The sequence below is a fragment of the Manacus vitellinus genome, unplaced genomic scaffold (assembly GCF_001715985.3).
Source record: "Manacus vitellinus isolate BGI_N305 unplaced genomic scaffold, ASM171598v3 scaffold_15_pilon, whole genome shotgun sequence".
NCBI lineage: Eukaryota > Metazoa > Chordata > Aves > Passeriformes > Pipridae > Manacus > Manacus vitellinus.
This window is the reverse complement of record NW_021939122.1, coordinates 2413528-2438682: the sequence shown is the minus strand read 5'-3', so window position 1 is coordinate 2438682 and position 25155 is coordinate 2413528. Positions and strand designations below refer to the sequence as shown.

The window sequence follows — 25155 nt, the reverse complement described above, 5'->3', positions numbered from 1 at the left end:
ATAATGCTCAGCTGACTGGAAATATTCTCCACATGTAATTCCCCTCAGTAGAAGAGAATATGCAGTATTGAGAGTTCATACATGACTTTTTGCTGACATTCCTTGAAGAGGTTACTCAGTGAGTGTCATTGTAAAATGATTTCAGAGATTAAAGGGTAATATCCTCTGAAAGTAGAGCAGAAGAGAGGTGCAACTGCTGTTGACTGGTTAACTTATGTTCTAAATATTTTGTAAAAACTTATTTTTTTCCTGAATTGCATACAGTGTGTTGAAGAGTCTGCAAGAGTATCTGAGACGTCCATAGCCTATCTGATGCTGGGCTTTGTGGGAAACTTTCTGAACATTTCAGTGGGATATTGAACAGGGCACCAGTAATAAGAATGATTGACTGTGACCAACCTGTACTATATTTGAGTTGGAGAATTAGGCAATGGAGACCTCTACATCCAGTTTCTAATGCTATGTGATATTCTGTGACTGGTATAGAAAAACCTAAGAAATCTGCTGTTGCTGATGTGCCGTGCAGCCAAAGAGCTGGAGTCGTGGGAGAAGTTTGCTTGCTCTCATCTCTGTAATGACATATCTGGATATGTACTTGAAAGCTCATCCTCATTTTGAGGGTATTTGAGATGGATGCAAAAGGAAGAATACTGAATTATGTACGTTTTGTTGTTTCCCGAGTAAATGATTTTGAACTGAAAGAACAAAAATGAAGAAATGTTCTTTTCTTGTCCAGACTACTGAAGTCTTGTTTTATATCAACACTGTTCAAATAGTAAAAAGTGGGGAAAACTTGTTCAAAAAGGTTTATCATGTATTTAATTGCTGGCAGTTGCTGCTGTTCTTGCCATAAAGAGGGCTGTTGGGTATCTGAAGCAAATTCATGTATGTGGGCTATAGAAATATAAAGTCAAATGCCCTTTGTGTATTTTCTGGAAAAATAAATATAGTTGTTTTAAATTGAAAAATGTGTTTGTACTGTGAATGTGCTGAACTGAACTCTATGGAAGTAAAATCCCTTTTAAAAAGCCTGAGTGTTAAAAGGTCATGATAACCATATGTCATCTGCAGATATGCCTGTGAATAATCTGTTTTTACCAGTTATGTAAATGTATATATGTATATTATAACAGTTCCAAGGCTGAAGCTTTGCAACATTTTATGTATTTTGCCTCTTCCATGCTCCAAAACACATTTGTTTGAACCTTTTTCTTCAGCTTCTGTCCTTGTGGAGGTAGAGATTTTATGGCCAGGTAAGTTTCTGAAGCAGTGGGAATGCAGTCCGGAGTCCCTGGCTCCTTCTCCACCACTCTTCCCTGGGTCAGAAGCAAAGTTGTCTGTGCTCCTGCTGTGTTTGTAGTTGCTTAAGGTGGTCTTGCACTCCTAGTGTTAGTAGGCATCATATTTTAGTTATTTCTTTTTCAACATGTTACATTGAACCAAATGCTTAATCCAAAGAATTATTCTGCTGTTACCATGATGACTTTTGAAGGGTTTGCAAGCATTAATTTAAAGAAATCTACCATTCAGTGAAGAATGAAGCAATTCTTTTATGCATACCTTTGTGTGTGCTGTAAAATGCATTGAAATTTATCTTGGATGTAGACTGGAGGAAAACCCCCACATATTTAATTCAATAAATTCTGCAAAACATTTTCTGTTATATCCAAACCAATAGGATGCCAATTACCCCAAACAGTTCCTTTCCCTTTTGTCCTTATATTTGCTAAAGTCATGTGTATGTCTGCTAGGAGAATATATTGCAAGACAAGGTATGATTTAACAAGGGGAAGAAGTTGTTAAACTGAGCTTCAAGCTACCTGTTTTCTGCTCGTAAAAATTATTTCATTGTTGTCAGCTTTATCTGTTGAAGTTATTGAACAAAATTAATTAAATGGGATGCCATACAGTGTTATCAGATTGCAATAATTTTTAGAGTGTAAGAGACCAGGATGACTTGCCAAAGTGCATACTGTCAGTCTGTTCTGCAGAGGAGTTTCTATTTTAACAGAAGGTGAAATACTATGAAAACAAAATCTGATGGACTCTTTTTTGCGTACTTTTCATCTAACATGTTTTAGACCAGTGGAATATGGTATTTATATTGACTTTGTATTAAATATGGAGATAATAACAATATCATATAGGTAGTGGTCTAATACAGTGGTGAAGTTCACTTAACTAGTAAGTTACCAGTAAGGGCAACCAAGATTTCTGTAGCACAAAATCTGAAATGTCAGTGTTTTCAACACTGAGATGATGAGCCAATATAGGTGTATAGAGTTCTTGAAAATAGGTTTGACAGGCTTTGTGGGGTTTCTTTGAAGAAATCAAACCCATGACTTCTAAAACAGTACAGCAGAAAGAATAGAAAAATTCAGGTGTTTTGTTGTTTATGTTTTTTCTGGAAATATTGTCACTCAATTCTGGCTAAAAAAAGTAAATAAACCCCAACCAAACAAAAAAATCTGAGTAGACTGGTTTTTTTTGTTACCAGTAATTCTTCCTATGTTTGCTAAAGGTTGGTTAGATGGCCTGGTATGAAAAAGAGAAAAGACATTTAGGAGTATTTTGGGTGTAATGAGAAATGTGATCTGAACATAGGTGTTGAAGCCAGAAATCTTTGAAAGTTACATGACTGTCTGAAAAAAAGCTGCATGCTTTGTTTTTCAGATCGTGGGCAGCCCTCTTGCTCTGTCCCTGGTATGTTACTGGGAATAATAATCTTCTCAGGGAATGGTTATGAGAGTGGATTGACAATAGACTACTTAGGTATTTCTGCACCAAACTTTACAAAACAGTCTTTTAGTGTGTTGTATATGGAGAGCCAAACTGTAATATCCTTTGGATGGCTTCTGATCCTTCTAACAAATTTGTTCTGGAGTGTATCAGAATGGTAATAGAAAGAAATGTTAGATCAAAATATTAACAGCGAAATTGAAGAAAGGTGATTTTTATAATCAAATTATTTTTACCTGAAAGGAGACAAAGCATTGTACATAAGACTATAGATGTAATAAATATTAAGTTGAAGGTATCAATGGGAAAATGAGATTGTGATAGATTTTATAGCAGTAAAACTTAGGTAGCTTAAAGCTGTAATGAATATTCATGGTATTGCATGTTGCCATTGTATCAATGAGACAGAATTTGGACAGGAAACTAAATCCACTTATGAAATGTTTCCTTTCTGCTTCTAATTCTCAGGTGTCCTACATTAGTCAAGACTGTGAAGAAATTCCAGAATTCCTAGGACGAAAATATGGACATATGGCAAAAAGGCTAGATCTTAGCTTCAACTTGTTAAGGTATGTGGCAATATATAGATTTTCAAGTGCAATATGGGATGCAAACTCCTAAAATAGAATACCTTTTATTTCAAAGTAGAAACATATATGTATGTCAAGTAGATTTAGTTGTTATCAAGTGGAAAACACTGTTTTATGGGTAATGTTTGTCTCCTTTTCTTGCACACTTGGAACACAAATAGCCAGGTGAGTGTGAAAATTAATTGTGTTAACATAAGTGATGCCCAATGAGGAGCCTGTGGTTTGTTCTCTGCTCAAAACGGAAAATAAGCATTATTACCTGAAGAAGTGAAGAATGGGATCAAAAGTGAATTTTTCTTAACCAAACTACAAGTAATTATGTGCTTCTCTCACTCTTTTTTTAATTTATAGATCTCAGGTTACTATCATAAATGGTTTATAATACTGTTTTCCTAGATGGTGTATTTTGTTCTATGATTTTATTTTTGGGCAGCTACATAGTTAAATGCTAAAGCTAAGTGCAGTTAGAATTTGTAATTCCTTCTAATTATTTAAATATATGGATTGATATAGAATTCTGTTGTATTCCTCTTAGTTTTTACAGTATTGTTTTTCATTTAATCCTTGTGAGAGAGTCAGTGAGAGGTTCAGCAGTGTATTTTTCAGGTTGGAAAATCTGCAGGTAAGTAGGGAGAAAGGATTGGAGTGTAATCTTCTGTTTAAGAAAAAAAACATAGTTTTTTGCTGGTAGGGTTGGACTCATTTGAGTTTTCCTTTTATTTTATTGAGGGTAAGCTTAGAATCTGCTTGTGAGGGGTAAGACAGGTAGTGTGCTGGTGCCTTGTTTTCCTAGAGGGAACAAACACTGGTTTTAACTTACTTAACACTCAAAAATGTTATCCTGAGTCACTGTCAACTCTGAAGGACTGATTCCTACATGCAAGATGTAGCAGAGCAAAGGAGGCACTAAATCTGTGGTTTATTGTCTTACACTTCTGGATGATGACTCTGAACCTGTGGAAACTGTTATCAGAAGAGATAGTTTTGCTGGGGGAGGGGATTGAATGGGCTTTTTTTTCATTTTGTCATGAAGATAGTTCAAGATCTGTATGTGTATTTAGATTTAGCATGTCATCAACAAGACTGCTCTTTCTTTACATTTCTGGAGAAAAAAAAGTGTTTCTTTCATTTAATGCATGATTTGAAGAACAGTTCCTCTGAATTTATTTCATAAAGTAAAATAATAACATTAATTTGGATGTAAAATACCACTTTAAAACTCTGATCATGTTTTCTTGGAGGGCTCAATTGGTGCTATAGTTCTGAAATCTCTTCTTTCCTTCTCTGCCTAAAACAGTATCACTTAGCCTATTTTTCAGAAGGGATATAATTTGGTTTTATTGAGGTTTGGGGGAGAACAATCAGCTTGTGATGTAGGATAGCTTACAGTTGTAAATCTGTGAAAGTATTTTAAGACCAGAAATCAGATTTGGGGAAAGAGGAGAAGTGTATTATTTTTTTCACCTTTTTTTTTTTTTTTTTTTTTTAGCTTTGGGAACCTAATATTAAATTTGATGAGAGCTAGCTGTGTAATGGTTTTTTATTTAAGCAGTGATAGATATACTAAGCATATAAAAACTAAGAATGAAGTATTTATGGTATAGTAGCTGTTCAGTCTGGTCTGCACTCATATATAAACCCTGTACCTGCATATTATTCTATATCTTATCTGACTTTCTCTATAAGTGTTATAACCTTAAATGAATGTCAATATAGAAGAATGCCTTGGGCAGCTGTTGAAGTGAGTGTAAGCAGTGTCGTCTTCTTTAAACAAGTATTATTGCTTGAAAAATCTGACAGTGCTGTAGTATAGCAATGAGTTTTATGATTTTTATCAGTGAATGCCTAATTTGAAAAGTTTAGTTTACTATGCTGAGAATCTTAATGTCTACACTTAATGCTGCTTTTAAAAGGAGTTTGATTTTCTGCTGCAACTTATCTGTTGGTAAAAGGAAAAGTTGAATGAGGAAGACCAAGGGTGATCAAAAATGAAAAAATGAAGAGAATACTAGACTTTGCTGGCACAATATTATTTGCAGTAAATATGTTAATTTTCATTATAATATTATTTATTATTAGATGAGAGTGTGTGTGTTCATTGAAAGGAAAAAGGAAGACCAAATGTTCTTAGTATGGTGGTTTTTTACTCAGATTTCTCTGATTATTTTCTTTCTGATTGTAATATATACATAGAAAAAAAAGGAGGGGAGGGTTGTAATTAATTCTTTTGAGCTGACAGTTTAATACAGAGGAAAACGCATATTTTTCACCAGGTTTTTTTCTGACTTCAGAGTTCTTCCCAGGCTAAAGCTCTTCATAAAACAAAACTTAGGGCTTGTGTAGGTGCCATATTCTCTTTGCATCAGATGTGGTAAATCTAATAACAACACTTGATACATATAATCATGAAAATTTGCTTTTAAAAAGAATTTTCTTTCTTGTTTGCCTTTTTCCAAGAACTAGTGTCTCTTCTTGATTACCCTCAGCAGTACATGGATCCAGGTCTTTCTTCTGGCAGCCAAAGGGACTGTTACGTGTTGCAATAGCTATGTGTCTCCCCTTTTCCCTGTGAGGGAAAGATAGAGGTGAATGGCAAAAGGGAACTTATGGGCATGTTGGGAAAAAGGAGGAGTAACAGCAATTTGTTGTGTACGAGGCAGTGGAAGAAACTAGTGTTTACTTAAAAAATGCTGGCTGTGATCAGCAAGATATGGTGCTACTGGATTGTGTGTTGTTTACATCCCCGAGAGACAGAAACCCTTCAACCCCAGACAACTATAGTCCACTTGTGAATTTTTTTCTTCTCGTGCTGTTTCCCTTACAGATGTTGTTTAAATGCTTTCTTATGTCTTTTGTTTCCTTTTGGGACTAAAGGGGGGTTTTGAAGAAGATGGAGCCAAGCTCTTGTCAGATGTACAGCAAAAGAACGAGAGGCAGTTGTCACAGGCTGCTGCAAGGGAATTTCCAACCACGACGGGGAAGGTTGAGTGGAAGAGGTGCCCAGAGAGGCTGTGGAATCTCCATCCTGGGTGCTATTCAAAGTGCAACTGGACAAAGCCCCAAGCAGCCTGATCTAACTTTGAAGTCCCCCTGCTCTATACAGGGAATTGGACTAGAAGACCTCTAGGTGCCCCTTTCAACCTAAATACGATTATTCTGCAGCTTTGCTGGTGTGGTCATAATGGCCTGAGTTGTAGCAGCTCTTTTGATGTGATGGTGGTGGTGATTTTCAGCCATTTTAGAAATGAACGATTTACACTCTATATTTTCAATAAGGCATGTTTCAGGAGCAGACGTGTTTTGCTTTGGGAATCTGCTCCTGAGTGTCTCATGGCAACTGTATTTGATAGCTGTCCCTGATAACAGAGTCCTTTCATAGTACGTGGAAAGTATTCCCCAAGTCCCATTTAATGAAGGCATAGACTATGGGAAGAAAAGTCACTGATGTGTTGGTGTTACTGGGAGACTTTGCTGTAAAGGATTCAAGAGGGGATAAAAAGCTATTGTTCATTGATCATAGAAAGTTAAAGATTTAATTAAAAAAGAAGGTAAGTAGTAGTCACTGGTGAAGGAAAGAAAGCAATAAGTGAGTAGGAAGGATGTAATGTAGGTAGAGAGTAGAGATTTTGATGAAATACAAAGACTTTTTTTAGATGCATCATGCTGTCTGGTGGGAAGAAAAAAACCCAAACAACCCACAACCTATTCAAAGCTTTTTTTACTTGTCCTAGATAACTTTATTTGTACCAAATTTTTCTTTTCATATTAAAGGCTAAATGCACTGCAGTGCTTGAATAACTTGATATCAGTGGTTTTGTATAAATAGGTGCCATGCTTTTATGAATAACATCTACGGTTCAATTCACAGAGAAGTCCATTTGTAATTTTATCCTCAGTAGTTTTAAACATGTGAGTTGTTCTCCTTTTCCTTACAGAGGTTTCTTCTGGGTCTAAGCTATGAGGTGAGAGTGAATCTTTAATCTTGACTGATGAGGAAGGATTAATCCAATAATTGTGCTCATAGAGATACAAGTATCTCTTCCCTCTCCCTAGGGTGCAGATTATTTCTACTAGGAGCATGAATAATTTGCACAGTATGTGCTTGTGCATAATTTCCACTCTCCGATGATGAAGGTGTATATATGAAAACATCCCCTTGAACTATAATCCTAATCTGCAATGTTCCTCCGTGACTTTCGTGAGGCTGAGCCTTTGTAATATCCTCTCTGTGGACTTGAGATTGTTGTTTCTCTCTTCTGCCTACTGGTTTCTTGCCTGGGGGAATATGCAAGTGGCAGCCTGAAAATGGGCTTCAGTTTTTACAGGGCACGTTCCTCTTTGTGAGTTGAGTATGTGAAAAGAGAGGCTTTTTTTTTTCTTGCCACCTTCCCAGTCTGTGCAGCAATAAGATACGCAGAACAGAAAGATGAACAACAAAAGAGAGAGGGAAATAAAAGCCAAAATTCAAAACAAAGCATGACATTTTTTACAGCCTTTAGACTCATCTTTATAGCATTTTAAAATGTTGAAGAAAATGCACTATTGTTAAAACTTTTTGATGGTTTTATTTATAAGGTAGAAAAATATTTTCACCATAATTGGGTAACTCTTAATCGTAGCAATTGCATATTTATCAGTATGAGGGGCTGTTATTAATGTAGCTGTCATGCACAAACACATTTCTGCATTAAATCCATTTAGTATGTGCATTATTTGGTCTAGAATGTCACCAGGACATCAAAGCCCCCTTAGGCATAAGAGCACAGTGCCCTGCTGTGGCTGCAGAAAGGGCTTGATCAATAAATGTAACATGTTAATGCAGAGCAAATAGAATAAAAGATTTCTTTGACAAGACATGAAAAATCACCTTGTGGCAGCTGGCATGGTGATGCCATTTCAGCGGAGACACTAGCAAAGTTGATCTGACAAGTAAAGAGGAGAGATGATGGTTATAAGGTGCTTTTGTTTCAAACTTCTTTCTTGACCTGTCAGGTTTTGAAGGAGCCTGAATGGCCTTTTTTTGTCATGTGAAAATTGTAGTCTTAGGCAGTTATGAAGCAGTTATCTCTTCTCAAATTGTGAATGCTGCTGTTTAATTGATTCACTTAGCATTTGAAACTGTCACGCATTAATAATTGCTAAATCCTGTAGATACTGCTCCAGTGTGTCATGCTTAAATGTGTAGTTATCAGAAAATTAATATCCTTAATGAACCGATGCTTTCAAACTAGCATTGCATGAAATCTCTTTTGCCCTTTCATTTGCTGAAGGTATATCAGCCGGTTTTCAGAGAAACCCCTCCTGACAGTTGTGTGGTTTTATTTATTTATTTTTTTGATGCCCGACAAATGCCAGCTTTGCTTTGGGTACGTAGTGTGCTCAATGACAATAAATATAGTAATTATGCTGGAGTTGGTAATTAACATAATTATAGTCAATTACGACAAATACAGTGCAGAGCTAAATGAATGAGGGTGAGAAATTAGCAAGCTAATTGATTTACCTTACGTGCTGCTTTTTCTTGCAACTAACAGTTGCAGATTTTCTGCAGGAAAAAGAGTGTTTACAAATAGCTAATTGTGTTTTGAAATGATTCTGTCTTATGGCTCTCACTCCTGTTTCCTTTACACTGAGGTGAGGAGGATTGAAATATGGGATAGTGGTTAGAAGGAGAAAGGAGCTGCTCTGTTCTCACTGAATGCTTTGAAGGGAGATGTATGTACTTGCTTTAATTTCAGATGCTTCTTACAGTATTGAAGGGAAGAAAACCACATGATTGTTTACAAAAGACAACGCTAGAGAAATTTTGGTCATATATTTTAATCCCCTTAGATGTGGCCTGAATTATCTAAGAAACATCTATCTACCTGTTTATTGACATTAGAGAGATCTGCAAAGCACTGGAGACCTAAAGGAAGAATTTGAATCGTTTGTGTAATCCAAGTGTGTTGAAACAATATGCCCTTGTTCAGCCATCAGTTTCAATAATTTAAACTATTGGACCAGTAGAGACGCATAATATCATAACATTTGTGCACATTATAATTGCCTGTTTTGTTTCAAGATGATTTATGGTATCTTGTCTGAAATAAGTGTATTGGAGCTATGCTGTTAATGTTTTTCACTTGCCTTGTTTTTTTATTTTCTATCAGGCATGACCACAGTTTTCTACGTGAAAAGAGAATGAATATGTTTAAGTATTGAAGATTTTGTATTGCCTTTTTAAAAGAAGATGTTTATTAGTAGCTGAGATTTCTTTCTTACTCTAAGAAAACAGTGGTTTACAAATGTTTGTAAATTTTATACTTGAAATAGTTCACTTTTTCAAGGTAAATGGAATCATATATAGAGACTTCAACAAAGAGATAATGTTTTCCACAGCTAAGCTCTCTGAAATGTATAAGTTCTCGATAATTTTTCTTCTACTATTGCAGTAATGTATCAAGTTCAAATGAGTAGGATTGCATTTTGAGGTGGGTACTTAAAGTTTTCCCTTAAAGGGATGTCCTACATTAAGCACAAGATGCTGTTTTTTAAATAATGTTGAAATATTATGAATGTCTGAAAATACACGTACACTAACACTGCTAAGGGTGGTCATTCTTTAGAAGCAATTCAGTTCCTAGAATCATTTTGCTAAATGAAATATTTATACACAAGGATTCATTGAAATTATTTAAAATCTATAGATTATAATAATCTTTCAGTTGAAGTCTTACATGTTTATTAATCACTGTGGACTACCTGATGCATAATTATTTTTCTATTAAAATAAATGTGAAATAGTCTACTAGATGGACTGAAGACAAGTGTGATAATAGGTTCTCTTTCTCCATGGGTAATACCTAGAAAGTTGTATAAGGTAAAGTTCTGTAGATGTATATCTGTTGGAAAAATAGGAGACTATTACCAGTAGCAAAAAGAATTATGAACTTCAAATATTATCTCTACTTTTGATAGTTGATAGACAAAACTAAATCTGCTCCTTGTTCTCTTCTTCCCCTCCTTTTTCCTCCCACCATGCCTCTCCCATTTTAAAAGTGGCATTTCACCAGGAACCGGATATGATCTGGGTAATGTATAAGGAAAACTTTTTTTCACACTTTATATCTTCGAAAATACTAAGAAATACTACTAAGATATACCTTGTCTCACATACAATAGCCATGCCTGTGTTCTGTTATTGTGTCAGCTTTAAATGTGACTATAGAATATTTGCCATTACAAAGTATTGTCTGTGTGTAATTTTGTGATGTATATTTTCCTGGTGTGTCTTATTTGCAGTCATTAGTTTATTGTTGATATGAAGGGGACCAGTCAATGACTGATATTAAAATTATCAAATTAATGGGTTATGGTATGTATTTAAATATCTCACCAATTTAGGCATACTGTGCCAAGGATAGAAGCTGCTTTTTTGATGGAAAAGTTATTTCTCCAAACTCAGTATTATGTCAGGGTGAACTTGGAATATAAGTTGTTGTATTTCAGTCTTCTACGGATGGCTGTTATCTTCTTTAGTCCCAGCAGCCTCTCCTTTTTTCCATTGATCCTTGACTTTTTATGACCACATAGTCACTAACAGACTGTGAAAACACTGTAGTATATATACCTCTGACCCCCCATGCTGGCCATTATCCCTTGATTTACTGTATCTGACAGATCAGAACCTAAGATTTTTTTCTGTTCTACTTTTCTCAAGAAGGCTTAACATTGTGGAAGGAGTTGTCTTGAGAGAGTATCACATGGTAGAATTGGGCAGAATGTCACCTGAACCTTTGGCTGGGGGGTCAGTGTGTGTTCACACTGTGTAGTGGAGAATTTTTGTGAGCATTTCTAGAGGCTGAAGTCTGGTAAAAATGTTAAACAAACTTCACAATTTGACATAAAGTAAAATGAAGTTGTGAGCTTGAATTGTTACATCCTTGAATGTAGCTGGTGAATATTGCTGTGATGGATGGTCAAAGCTGTTTTTTTGGTGATATCTGTCTGTAAGGGTCTGGTGCAATTATGAGTAAAGGTGAAATCTGTAGTTCTGAACAAAGCTGAGTGACAAACTTGGACTTGGACAGAGATCAGATTTCTTATTAAGCATCCATTGACTCAAGGCTGTTGATAAGAGCTTTTGACTGAGGCAGAGCATTTCCCAGTGAACTGGTGTTTGCATCACACAATTTTCTTTGTGTTTTAATGTGGAGGGGGTGAACTGCTTTTTCTTGATGTGATTTCCTGTATGAGATGGATGAAGGCTAAATTCGCACAATCTGCACTTGTTCTTTGGGTACCCAGAGGGCTTAATTCACTGGCACAGTCAAACCAGCTCCTCTTGTGAAAATTTTAATCAGTCTTAAACAAAAATTGGTTTTTGTGTTGTATTCTGTACTGAATAACAGGAATCAATGTTAGATAGAGAAAAAATCAGTTGACTATTAAAAGGAAGACTATCACAATCTATGGAAAGTATTTGCCTTTGGAAGAGAAATAGTTTGATGCACTTGTTTTAGCTTGAAATAATGTCAATAGATTGCAAATAATATCTTAGTGGCTGCTCCTGCGTGATCTATGGTTATCTGGATTTTAAGGCTGAGAAGTATTTTTTTTTAAGAGTATTGGGGATTAAGGAAAAGGGCACGATAAAGAGCATGTGTTAAGTACAATAGTCAGGTGGACCATGCTTGCTTTCTGACTTCCTTAATCTCTTTCACTCTAAAACAGTATTTCCTCATCACTGCTGTTGTGAAACAAGAGCGAAGGACTGCAGAAATAACTGTTGTCTGAGGATAAGGAGCTTGACTGAAGGGAAGAACCTGCATTAAACCTGGAGTTATTGTCTGTCTTTTCCTCTCTGTTTGGTTGAAAGGTATCTTCTTCTCTCCTTAATGCAACATAAAACATTCTCAGCATCTAGTTGCAGATGTAAAGAACTTGACTAGTTTTGCTGATTCCAATTGCCAAGAAGGGTCTCTGTCCTTCAGTGTTGAAGAAGCCTGCTGAGTGGTCATGGTACAAAGGGCTGCTTGGCATTTCGCAGGGAAATGCTTATGAAGCTTCTGTTTATGCATCACTTGTTTGTTTTATGTGGTCTTGTGTGGTTTGTGCCATTTTTGAGATCTTGCATTTTACATAAATCATCTTAACATAAATTATCTCGGAGATGATTTTTCAGCTTAAAAAGACAGTCCCCAGTTCGTGCAAGCATAAAGAATGAGCAGCACAGAAGTGCAAAAGGGCCCTGTATTTTTCTCAGGCTCAGGAGCCAGCATGTCAAACCAGACATGCTATACAATAATTATACTGTCTTTAAGGTCATGGTTAATGCAGTGTTATAGCTCAGTTGCAAGCTTTACCCATGAACTAATGCTAGCAATCATCGAAGTTTCATGATTTTTATTTATATTTTTGTTGTGTTTCTCCTGGTCTTTATTTTTGGCCATGCTTGACTGAGTTGCTCACTGGTGGAGCTGGAAGATCATTTCCTTTCTTAATAACTTATTTTCCATTTTTATCTTAATTTACCTGCTGAGTCCATAAGTGGTAGTAATGAATGTGTTTTGTAAAATACAGCCATCCTCATTGCTCATATTTGTAGGAAACCTTTCTGTGGTGAGAGACTTCAGAAATCACTTTTAAAAGAACACAAATAAGAGGGGCAAAATGTCTAATGTTAGGGGATAGTTTGTAATCTGTCCAAAACTCAGGGAAGGTGATGGGCTCTTGCAAATTGGGCCAAGAGGTTTATTTCAGGTGTTTAAGTCTCTGCTGTTTTTCCTGTGCAGTTGGTATAGGAGCTGTATTGGTAGATAGTTGATATTGTTGCACTGAAGACTAAAGTGAAAGTTTGGCTTATTACTTGTCAACTCCAAACTTAATTTTTTATTTTTGTAAAGCTAACAGAAGAGTTTAAAAAGTTGTGGGCTATTTTCTGATTGTTTTGGGTTTTTTTTTAGTATGAAGCTTTTAAATGCTCAGTTCTCTCCTCTGGTTCATGTATTGCACTGATGCAACCACTTTGAGTGCAATTGCTCAGTCCTTTATTTTTGAATTTGCAGGAAGCACCATTTTTCAATGCTTGCTTTTCTGAGTGTTAAAAGATGTGGAATAGATATAGTTAAAATATACTTAATGGTATTGAAAATATGGCTCCTATTTTGTGAGTCAACTTTGCATTTCCCATTTGGTAGATGGGCTGACTGCTGCTGTTTTTTCCTTGTGAATATGCCCAATGGAAAGATATCACAATGCTCAATGTTTTTACACTCAGAGATGTGAGCTACCATTTCTTTAAAATATTAGTCTGTGATCAGACCTGTTGATAGGGAACTCAGTTTATGGATTTAACAGAAAAAATACCTATTACCGATATTTAGTCACCTTTTAAAATCGTAATTTCCAACCATTAGTTTGAAGATCAAATTTGGTATGTATTCTTTATAAGAGAGGTGTGTACTTGTGGCAGCTTAAGTGGCTTTTTTAGTTTTAGTTTAAATATTTATTCATAATGAGTTTTTAAATTTTATTTTCATTATTTCAAGACCGGTATATTTTAATTTTAAGTCTTTGGGTATTTGCAAGCATCCAGTCACCTACCTAGAGCAAGAAAACAACTTTTTATGACCAGGATATGGCTAGTAAAGTTTTATTTTGTTGACGGGGATATGAGGTTTCTGTACATCTATTTTTGTCTCATTTCTTTTACCAAATGCTAAAAACTTATTTTGTGTCCTGAGAGTAAAATCTTTTAAAGTGCAAGGAATTGTCCTCGAACCGTTTGAGATGGGTAAGGTCCAAGACTTGCTGAAGTGCCATGACTCTGCAAGGCCACATGGCCACAGAAACACTGGATGAGGATGCTGTGTCAGACTCCTAGGACTTTCTAGGCCTTTTAGCTGGAGAGAGAAGAGGAAAACTTGACCTAATTACGTAAGTGATAAAGTGTACTGATTATTCTAAAGCCCTTAAAGGCTGAAGGAAAGATGTTCTAGACATGCCAAGGATTAACAGTATATTGAATATTCAGAAAACTCTGCTTCCAACTCAGTTATGTTAAGATAATATGACAGTCCAGTATGTGAATGTTAAAATCACAGCTGCTCAAGGATTTGAGCACTTTGTATTTCTACCTATTATCTTGCATTTAATACACTCTCTATCTTGGATAGTGAAGCACTTTGGAATAGCTCAGAAACAGTCATGTGTGAAGGTGATTGTGGTGGAATGGCTTTGGGAAAAATGGTCAAGCACTATTTTTTCTGAGAAATGGAATCTAGCCAACTAAGTGAGCGGCTATGTCCAGTTTACTTTCTTCCCTTACTCTGTTCCTTCTTTTCCTCCCCACTGCCTCCAGCTCCTTAAATCAGTAGAAGGCTGCTGAAGGTGCTACTGAGAGATTTGGGTGCAGGTGCAACATGAGGTTCTTCCTTTCTTGCAAATGGTCTCTCGTTTGATCACTGTGTTGCTTTTTAACACAGCCGCCAGATTTAGCAAGCTCAGCTATTCATAGACAATATTGGTTCTAGTTCTACCAGGTGCACAATTAGTAAATTATCTTCCAGCCTAAGTGGGGAATGTCAGAGGGCAGTTCAGTGTCTTTCACTGTCAATTCTTTGGCTTCCTTTAAATAAGCCATATCAAATGGTCTGTTACTACCACTAATAACAGGGCTCTTGAAATGTGGACGTACCTCTAATGAGAATCCATCTCGACCCACTGAATATGGGCCACTACTTTGCCACTGAATTACAGGCTCTGGTCATTGCAACCACAGGTGGTTTGAAAAGAGAGGCTCACCTGCAGTTAAATGATCAAGAAACAGAAAAGAAGTTTCTAAAATTCAGGACATTAATGCCTTACTGTAGGTTTTGCCTCACTTCCTAGTGATTGGTAAATGGAGGAAGAGAGGACAAATGACTGTATTGAGCTAAAAGTGAATGGGCAGCTGTTTCTTTGTGTATTTTAATATAGCATATGAAAATTTTGGTTGCTGTAGCCCTAGTATTTTAAAACCTAAATGAGAGAGTGAAGTCAGCTTTAAAGTAGTCTCGCACTTTTTTGTTTTTCCCATTTTCTTTCTCTGTGGGGACAGAAGTGCACTGGATGCGGATAAGACTAACGTGGGTGGAAAAAGTAGCACTAGAAACCTGCCAAGGTAGCTGTTAGTTATGAAGTTGATATTTGTATTTACAGCATAGCTTCTTACTATCATATTACCTCGAATGAATAAATAATTCCTGTTTTGTAGCAGATACATATTAGCAGTAGGCAGAGTTGTGTCAGAATTGGTCAGTAAGCTTCATTCTATACACAGAAGTATCAAATGTTTTGGGTTCTCTGCCTTTTGTTAATGCACTATGAGGTCATAAACTAAATCAGATTTTCTGAATGACTGCCTGACTGCAAATTTCCATACAACTCTCATTCATAGGGAAAAAAAAAGGGAAAAATGCTTCTGCACTCTAGTGAGGGTGAAACCCTATTCACCCCCTCTTTTTTCCGTAGTAAAAAAGCACAAGAAAGTCTGCAAAAAAGATGCATAGGTACAAACTTATGATAAAGGTTCATCTCTAAGTACCTAAAATCAAATAAACTTGCCTCTGTGTCAAGAAAATTTACTCAAATTATACTGCTGGTTTTCAAACCACTTGCAGAAAAAAATAGATATTTATTTTCACTAGATTTTATATGCTGAACACAACTGAGATCCTTGATGTTTGAATCTATTCAGTTGAATAGAAATAACCTTATTCATACTATACAGTGCATTCACATCTCTGCATGTATGTAGAAAGCCAGGTGTTTAGTTATTCCCATTCTGTGCAAGTCTATTTTTCCACAGTGTTTTTAAATCTATACTTGTCTTTTGCTATAGGGGACTTTATGTATGTATGTATGTATGTATGTGTGTATTTATTTATTTATTTTAAGGCCTTCACATCTCTTTAAATGATCATTGAAAGAGAAAGTAAATTGCTGTTGAAATTCCCTCTGGTGATCCCGGCTGACAGAACCACAACTAGTATATTAAAAACAGTCAAACAAACCTCCCCCTTCTTTTCCTCATTGGTGTCTATGTAGGTGAGAGCTTTGACCCCAGAAAGCTTTACATGATAGACTCTATTCACATTCTTCTGTGAATCGTACTAAGGTTCCATGTGTAGACTTGACTTGTACCTCTCTGTGCTTGACATGGTAACTTCAAGATTTCTTGTTATTTAAATATACTAAAATGTAGTCTGTATCAAACTGCAGGTGCTGCTACACTTCTATTACAGCGTGGTAACATTTGCCTTAGAAAAACTCTGAAGCTGGTGAAAGAGTTAAGCAAAGCAGGCAGAAACCATTTCAGCTTTTACTTTGCAGATACAACCTTTTAAGTATACCTACATTTACCTGCAATGGCAATCGTTTTGCATTTTAATGACAAATCAAGTATGCTAACTTGCATTTGAAACGAAAGTGCCTTAAATGTCTCTGGCTGTCAGAATGAGATGTTAGGAGCTTGATGAAAAGAGAACAAAGAAGACAAAGTATGAAGCCTAGATACAGAGCAAAATGAAATAAAACCTTGTATGGCCTGTCAGGGGTGTCAGTTGATATTCCTATCTAAAGCACATTATAGTATTACTTTGCAGCTCATAGCTTACTCATCTGTCTTTTTTAATTCATCACATTCTAGCCCACATCTTTTAAGTCCCATGTGTCAACAATGGAAGAAATCTGTTAATTGACAAATGAGTGTCACAAATGTGAATTGGTGCCTTTACATCAGAGGCAGGTAGTCTCTGTTGTTTTTTGTCGGCTCTATTATTGGCATAAGCCAGTGTAAGACATCTGTCTTTGCCAGAATGAGAGATGACAGCCAAAGAAGGGCTGTCATTGTTTTAGTGCATGTTCATTCTGCTGAGATACTGTATAAAGATAAAATGTCAGTTAAAAGAATATGAAAAACTATCGGGAGGAAGTCCTTAAATTACTTGGGAAGGGGATCCGGGAATTGGTGCCAGGATTGAAATCCGAACGTTCCAGTTTGCATCTATCACATCAATTTAAAAATAATACTTTCTGAGTAACTGGGTCAGTTTATAAGGCATTTAGGAAAACGTTATGTTGTGTTGGCATAATTAGCTCATAAGATGGAAGGAAAAACATACCTTCATAGGATATGAGTTTATTACAAGTTCATTTTTCAAACATGTATAGAATTGTCTCAATAAAAATATGCTGTGTAGCATCTCTGGCATTGATTTGCATCTGTTTTGAAATATTGAAATTGCTCCTTTCCAATTTCTTTTTCTGTTATAGTTCTATTTTAGATTGATGAATAACATAATGAAATAAAAAGCATAGCCAGCTGTGAGTTGATGAGACAATTAATAGGAAGAAAATTATTAACATAGTTCCAGGGTGTCTAGAGAGTGTACAGTGTACAAGAGTTACTCCCAAATCACTAAACCCCTTTATTGCAATAAATGACTTTTTAATATCAGATAGCAAAAGAAATAGGAGGAAAATGTTTTAATGGATGAGGTGGAAAGGGGGAATAGAATTGAAATGTCCTAAAAGGCTGCCAGTTTACTTTTTACTTTGTATCAAAAATCATAAGAGAGATAGATCATCACATTCATCTTCAGCAGTTCTTACAACCCTGTGCTCTAAGTGCTACAGGACACTCCCTGTGTAACCCCGTCCTTCCAAAATGACCAGTCACTTGGGTTCTAAATGACCTTGTCTGAACTCCAGGGGTTTTGAGGACTATGTTGACAAAATCTGGTGAAGGACTAACTCGTGATCTGTAGTGAGGCTAGCTGACTTGAAGTTTCAAGATAGATGTTCCTGAACAACAGTTTGTTACAAGTGTTAATTTTAAAATTACTTGTTTTTTGCATTTGAAATAGAACTGTTAATATGGTAAATCTTAGAAATTCTCAGTTATGATACTACTTAATACAGGTAGAATGGTCATTGGTCCTCTTTTTTTATTTCTTTTATTTATTTTTTTTTAAACTTGCTTCTAGTGACTATTTGAGCAGCAGAAAAAATATCAAACTAATGTTCTCCCTCCCCACCACTGAATGTGGGGCTCTCAAATTTTGTTTGAGAGCTGTCTTTGACAACTCTGTTTATCTCCAAGGTACCTTCTGGCTCTTTTACTTCAACCCATGGTTAATGTTGATTGTTAATTTAGTTTTAACTATTGATACCAGTAACAGAGTTGGATACTTCTAATAGGTGCTTGCTTCTATCGGTCTTCTGTGTCTTAAGGTCTAAAAAGCTAAGAATGGGTAGCATGCAGCTTCCTTTTATTTTAACTATTTGGATTGAAATATTGCTGCTTTGTAAGTAGATTTCCTTTAAAATAGAATACTAAGAGAGAAGGAAAGGAGGTTTGTCTCTTGAAGGCCTACTTTTTTTTTTTTTTTTTAAGAAGAAAAACTAGTCTTTTCACATTTCTTTGGAATTCATTTTGCTAGACAATATTTTAAAATAACATCCATGAAAATTAAGAGGTATTTGCTGCTTGGTTTTTGAGCCTTGGATGACTGTAAGTTTTTAGTGAAAGTCTTGTTCTTCCATTCCCATCTTGTTCTTCCATTCCCAACCCTCACTAGTTCTAAGTAGATGTTTAAATTTCCAGTCAAAAACCATGCTGTTGGTGGTGTTACATCTTTTCAGGCAGTTTTTCATCGTGTGCTCTGAAGTTCAGTATCCTTTGAGAAGTGGAAAGACAACGCTGCCTCCATTTTACAGATGGCAAAACTGAGTTGTGAGGAGGCCTTTTTGATAAACTTTACAGGCCAGGTGTAATTATCAGCTCTTCATACCAACTTGCATAAACCACTTCTGCATGTTTGGAGAAGTCATGGTTGATACTTGCCAAATCTGTAGTGATTCTAGAGACAGTTTATTCTCATGTGCTAGTTGGCTGCACTTTGTATTATCTGATAGCAGGTGTATCAGCAAGGTGATGATATAGCAGAGACTAAAAAGAAAGGATGCATTATAGACACAGAAGAAATTTCTTTACCTTCAGATAGATCGAGATTTTCTCATAATTGTTCCCTCGTGGTTCAGCAGTATATAATTATAAAAATAACAATGGTAACAGCAAAAAAAAAATGTAGACTAAGACTGTGTCTTCTATTGTTGTTGGACTTCCTTCCTTTTCTAACTAAAAATCAAGAGATAATAAGTATGAATACCAGATCTGGTCTCCCTTAAAGAAGTGAATTAATTTCTTTGTGAAAATTCATATGCTCCAGGTTGGAGCTGGTTAAGTTACCGTCCTGTTGCATGCCAAGAAGAGACCAGAAAAAACATTTGGCTTGTAGAATTCAGCTGTAGGAGCATGTGTCACTGTCACTGTGTTGTCACTGTTAAATTAGCTCTAGAAAGGGAAGATACTGGAATTTAACTACAGAGACATTGTATGTGTGTGTGCACATACCCTCTTGGTGATTCCCCTCCCAACTGCCAGCTGTCATAGGGAGTCTGAAACAGACAAAAATTTATTGGGTAGTATTTAGAAACATGTCAGTGGTAACGACTGGATCTCTGATTTCAATTATCACCTACTAAATTTAGGCTAATGTAGTGCATTTGTAGACCTGTTGAATGCACTTGACATCATGTTTAAAATATTTGAAACTGCACTGGTTTTTAATATCATACATTGGCCGCTTTCTTTTTCCTACTCACATCTGGTGCATGGCAGCAGGCATCCCATGTGACCTATAAAAACTTCAGTTGTGCTACTTTGAGTTTCTTTTTCTTCTTCAGATAATATTTCAGCAGAGGAGAAGAAGGTTAGTCTGAGACTACAATTGCTTTAATGAAACTGCTCTAAGATCTGTAGTTCACCATTTTCCCCCCTTTACAATCAGTGTGTAAACAACATTTTAAGCTTTATTCCTATTTTTGCCTTTATTTTTTTCATTGAAAATTCTTGGGATTTAGGGTCCTTGGTTATTTGGGCGCTTTTAAAACTATTTTAATAATAAATTACCTATAGTCACTATTTTTTTGTAGACTGACAGGTGAGATTTCAGGTGGAATCTGTGATTATACACCATTTCTAGTGTTATATTAGAAGAGATTAAAGTTTAAATCCAAATTGCTGCATTCTGCTTTGCTTATTTTGCAATGATTTTATGTGCTCTTATTTTAGGATTGTTGAGGGGGATTATTTTTAAAAAAATGTTTTCCAAGTACTGGAATACTTTTTTGGAGTGCTGCTAAGTAATTTTCTGTCTTCAAATCTTGTACTCTTTCCATACCCTTCATCCTCATACAGATTTATGAAATTTTTATGCTGATGTTTGCAACTCTGAGCTTATCTTCTAACTATTGGAATAGTAGCTATTGAAGTAATTTGTTTGGTAGAACTCAAGAGTACTAATCAACAGTCTTTAGTTTGTGTTTCCCTGTTTCTGTGAAAATATTATGAGCTTTTAAAGTTACATCCACGTCTGCATGCAATTAATGTAAGAAACAAAACAGTCTCCAAATATCTGTAGGTTACTTGAAGTAAGTTCATTGTCCACATCTTCATAGTTACATAGACAAACTTGGGGAATTCTGGAAGTATAAATATCCTCCTCCTTTAAAGCAAAATCCCAGCATTCTTATACTCATTTTGCTTTGTTGTGGTTTCTCATGTCTGGGAGTATATTTTTCAGTAGTATTTGCCATGGTAGTTAGCAGGTTCTTTTCCTGCCTAATACTTCCAGGCATCCTTTAGATGACTTATTCTTAAGAATCTCAAAGTTATTTTAAACTGAAATCATTATTAAAAAAACCTGAGCATTTTATCTCTGAAATACAAGACACAATAGGAGAAGATTTCAAAATGGGTATTTGAAACATGCCTTCTGGGAGAGGAAACATCTTGAAGATTAAATTTTAGTAAAGTTGGATGTAGGCCTTCTGGTGAAATGTGTAAGGATGTACAGTCTTACTGATGATTTCTCATTTTCAGAATTGCTACAAGTGTCTTGGATGGTAAGTTTCAGGAGTAATTTCCTCTGAGACTTATTTTATGGGGATTTTGTTTTGGTTTTGTTGTGGAAATTGTCTATAATTCCTTAGAAATTCTCCAAGCCAAGCATGGATGCAGATGGCATCCAATAATTGCAAGGGATCTGTCTACCTAGTGGCTTCATGGTATTATCAAAGTTACCATCAAAAAGGCGCAATGTTTACTACTCTGATTAAAGCTTGTCCAGTGCAATCTTACAACTCATAATTGATCACAAGTCACAGAAAATGCCTATCTAACTTCATTACATCCAGCCTACATATAAGCTCTACTTATCTTCCTTTCACAGAGATAAGTTTTTCTCAATGGAGAATCCATTTAATGTGAGTCCTGTATTGTTTTTACTTTTCCTTAAATGTTTGAAAAATGAAACATATGTTGACAACTTCTCAGATCTTATAAATTTCAATCATAAAGTAAGAACAGTCCAAGTTCCGAATAGCTTGCAGAACTTGCTTTGCTCTGTTATGTGTTTCTTTGGTAGTTTGAGACCTCCCGATGAGTAGATTCTGTTCTGTGCCATCAGTTCTAACCTGTTTTGTTGCTCCTACCATAATGCTGGGATTTTGGAAGCATGCAGGGTGGGTATTTCACTTGTTTGTTTTGATATGTTCTAATGATAGTGTATTGGTTTGCAAATATAGGGAATTTCTCTGCTCCTTGACTTTGCTAACCTTTCTAATTGCTCTGTACTCAGTTCTTCTCAAATCATTCCTGTGCTGCCTGACTGCTACCTTGGATGACCCAGTGATGGACAGTTGTGCTGGCTTCCACTTTATTCCCACAAATTCTTCTATTCTGTGTGGCTGCAAAAGTGTTTCCTCTGCTTCCAGGTATCTTATCTCACGTGATAGCATAGTGCCTGCCAACCATGTGTTTCTACAGCACCTAACTGTACTTTTGCCTTCTCCTTAAGTCAATAGGACAGTTATTGCTTTCAGCACATCAAGGTGGAACTTCACAAACGTGTTACTCTGTTGCAAGTCTGTTGTAGATGGTGCATCTGTTCTTGGCTTGCTATGTCAGAAGAGCGTATACATACTTGAAGACTAGAGAGGGAAAAAAATTTATCATGTTACTTTTCTCTCCTTGTTAAAGCTGATAGGTCTAATATAATAAAAGTGCCTGTTACGGTCATGGACTTTAGGAGGCTCAGGACTAATATTGTATAAGCAGACAAATAAAGTATGTTTTATATATCTGTAGAGGAGGAAGGTAAATACGATGGTATTTCTTATAATTTATAAGCCCCATCAGTAATAAAAATCTTGAAGTGTATTAAACTTAATCCTCATGTTAAGGGCTTTGTCCTATTTTCCTGTTATTTTTCACAAATGCTTCATCAACTATCATAGTCCTGTAAAGTGATTTCTGTGTAGAGGTCATAGTGGAGAACTGTAATCAGAATAAACCTAAGTTTATACTTTGTGGACAAATAATAATTACTTGACTAAGAAGAAGCAAAGAGCATTACACAATTTCATAAAAACCAAAAAGAAGGGACAAAAGTAGAGAAGGGTGAATGCTTACCTTTGTTATTAATATGTGGTTTACTTTTATTTCATGACTTCTGTCACACAGAGCTGTCCTTCTTTTGAATGGTCTGAATGTCCTTCAGGCATAGATCACGTTTATTCTTGTTTTAAATGTGAACAAGTATTAATTTACTCCACTGGAAAGGAAATAAGATTACAACAGAGGAAGTTCATGTTGGAAAGAGTAGAAAGGAGTTTGATATTGATACTGGCTTTGCATTTTGATAACTCTTTGTGATGCTTTCTTATTGCATGACTCCTACTGGAGGGTGGTGATACATTATGTGAAAACAAATGTATTGGGAACAAAAATGTCCTTTTCTGCCAAAGCTGGAGGATGGTTCTGGCTCTTTTTTTTTTTGTTGTTGTGTTTTTTTTTTAATTAATTATTTTAAAATTTTTTTCTCCCCCCTCTCCTTCAGAGAAGTCCAAGAAAACTGACACTGACAGAAGACAAAAATGGTTTTTATGATGACATCATGTATTACCCAAGCAAATATGTTTTGTGAAAGATTTTTTTTATGGTGTTGAAATAAAGAATCAGTGAATCATTCTTGAAGGAACATTGGTTCAGATTATTCTTCCTTCTATTGCCACTGCCCCACCCCTGCTTTTCCTTTTCTACTTTGTCTGTTTCTGGGGGTCTTAATACTGATGCTATCTACAAATGGTTGTGAAAGAAATTACCTTCAGTCCTTAAACATAGCTGCTTCATATGGATTGGTGTTATGCAAGAATAATCTCTGCCATGAGACTGGAGGCCATACCCAGCTATAGCAGTATTGGTGCTGATTTACTGGCTCCCACAGCATTTCATTGCAAACTAATTTGGAGGTGTAGTAAGTTTCCTTTGCTGAAAAACAGTAGCAGCAGCATCTATTAATGGAAGCTGAGTTGTTTTCTTACAGGTATCCATTTATAGATATCTGATTTAGTTAAACTGAACTTTGGCTATCAAATGCTGTGCATAAAAGCAGTCACAGTATTTGTTGAGATGATGTCCTCATGAGCAGCAGAGAAAAAAGCAGATGAATAAAATACAGACAATATTGCAACACTGAATCAGTTAAAAAGAAAGCAAACTGGTAAAGTTATGTAGATTACACTGGTTTTACAGATAATGCTAGACAGTAAGGCTAAAAGGGAGTTGAAGTTAGTTACGTGAGTGGCTGGAAAGTGGTGATGACTCAGTGTAAGTCTCAGACTGTGACTTGAACAAAATTCTCAGACCAAATACCAATATCTTGGCTGAGATGCTGGGGGAGCTGGGAGGCTGAGCATCTGTTGGCTGCTGGGGGTACAAGTGATTACAGAGACAAGGATGTCACACAAACCTTGTAAAAGCCTTTTCCTTTGCTGTTAGGTAAAAAACATGGAAATTTATGACTGTTTCATTAAATTCTTTCAATTTGCTGTAGTTCTTAACTCCAAGGAAATAGAAAATATACAGAAACAATTGTGGAGATTTCTAAATTGGCACTTAATAAATGTTGCTTGATCCTTCCATAGTCAATAATAGTTAGCCAACTGCACTCTGCCTAGTGTCTGAGGACCCAGTGTAACCTTTTTACTAAAAGAAAAATATCATAGATTTAAATAGCTGTTCATGCAACACATCTGTGCTAAAAAGAACCCAAACCAATGGTACAACCAGATTCAAGCTTGACTGTGATGACTGTGTTCATAAGCAACTCCTCGTTTTTTGAATTTTTTTTCCTGTTGTATAGATTGGACCTTTGATATAAAGTAAGTATTTAAACATTTTTTGCTATTATGTACCCTACTGAATATATCATACATGCAATTGCCTTTCCAGCTAATGCTGTTCTGTGGAGGAGGGGCAGGGTTTGCAGTGGCACACAGCCTTTTCAGAAAGTTTGAAACTTGGGAGTTTGTGTTGTGTCAGGCAAGATGCTTCCTATCAGTTTGTCTGAAGTGTTTTGTCACTGCAGAAACATAAGAAGAAGAAGGTGCAGCTGTTTCCACAAAAGCAAAATCTGGAGCCTCACGAGTATGTGGAAGTGTTGCCCATGGGCAAGGCAGGGGCTTCATGCTCATGGTGAATTCCTGACTTGTTCAGTGCAAAGCATCAAATCTTATGCCTTACCTTTGCCAGGAGTCAGTGCTTTGCAGGGAGCTAAGAGTTAATGTACCTTATTTCTGTACAAAGCAAGTGCTGCCATGTGATTTGGAGTCCTATCCCTCATTTCCCCTCACTTTGAGCAGTTGTATGCTGTATCTTACTTCGTAATTCTTGAAG

General features: G+C 36.1%; 1 protein-coding gene and 1 long non-coding RNA gene across 2 annotated transcripts in view; both read left to right on the top strand.

Moving 5' to 3' along the window:
- Positions 1-2848: 2848 nt before the first annotated feature.
- LRMDA (leucine rich melanocyte differentiation associated) overlaps positions 2849-25155 on the top strand; it is a 638362-nt gene continuing 616055 nt past the window's right edge. Inside the window, exons 1-2 of the mRNA XM_018068852.2 lie at positions 2849-2896; positions 3208-3308. Of these exons, the coding sequence (XP_017924341.1) occupies positions 2849-2896; positions 3208-3308 (149 nt within the window). The remainder of the gene's footprint in view (positions 2897-3207; positions 3309-25155) is intronic.
- On the top strand, positions 8545-23388 carry LOC108639014. The gene is made up of 4 exons (XR_001920202.2): positions 8545-10402; positions 12045-12189; positions 22058-22193; positions 23318-23388. It is a non-coding gene; the product is annotated as an uncharacterized LOC108639014 (long non-coding RNA).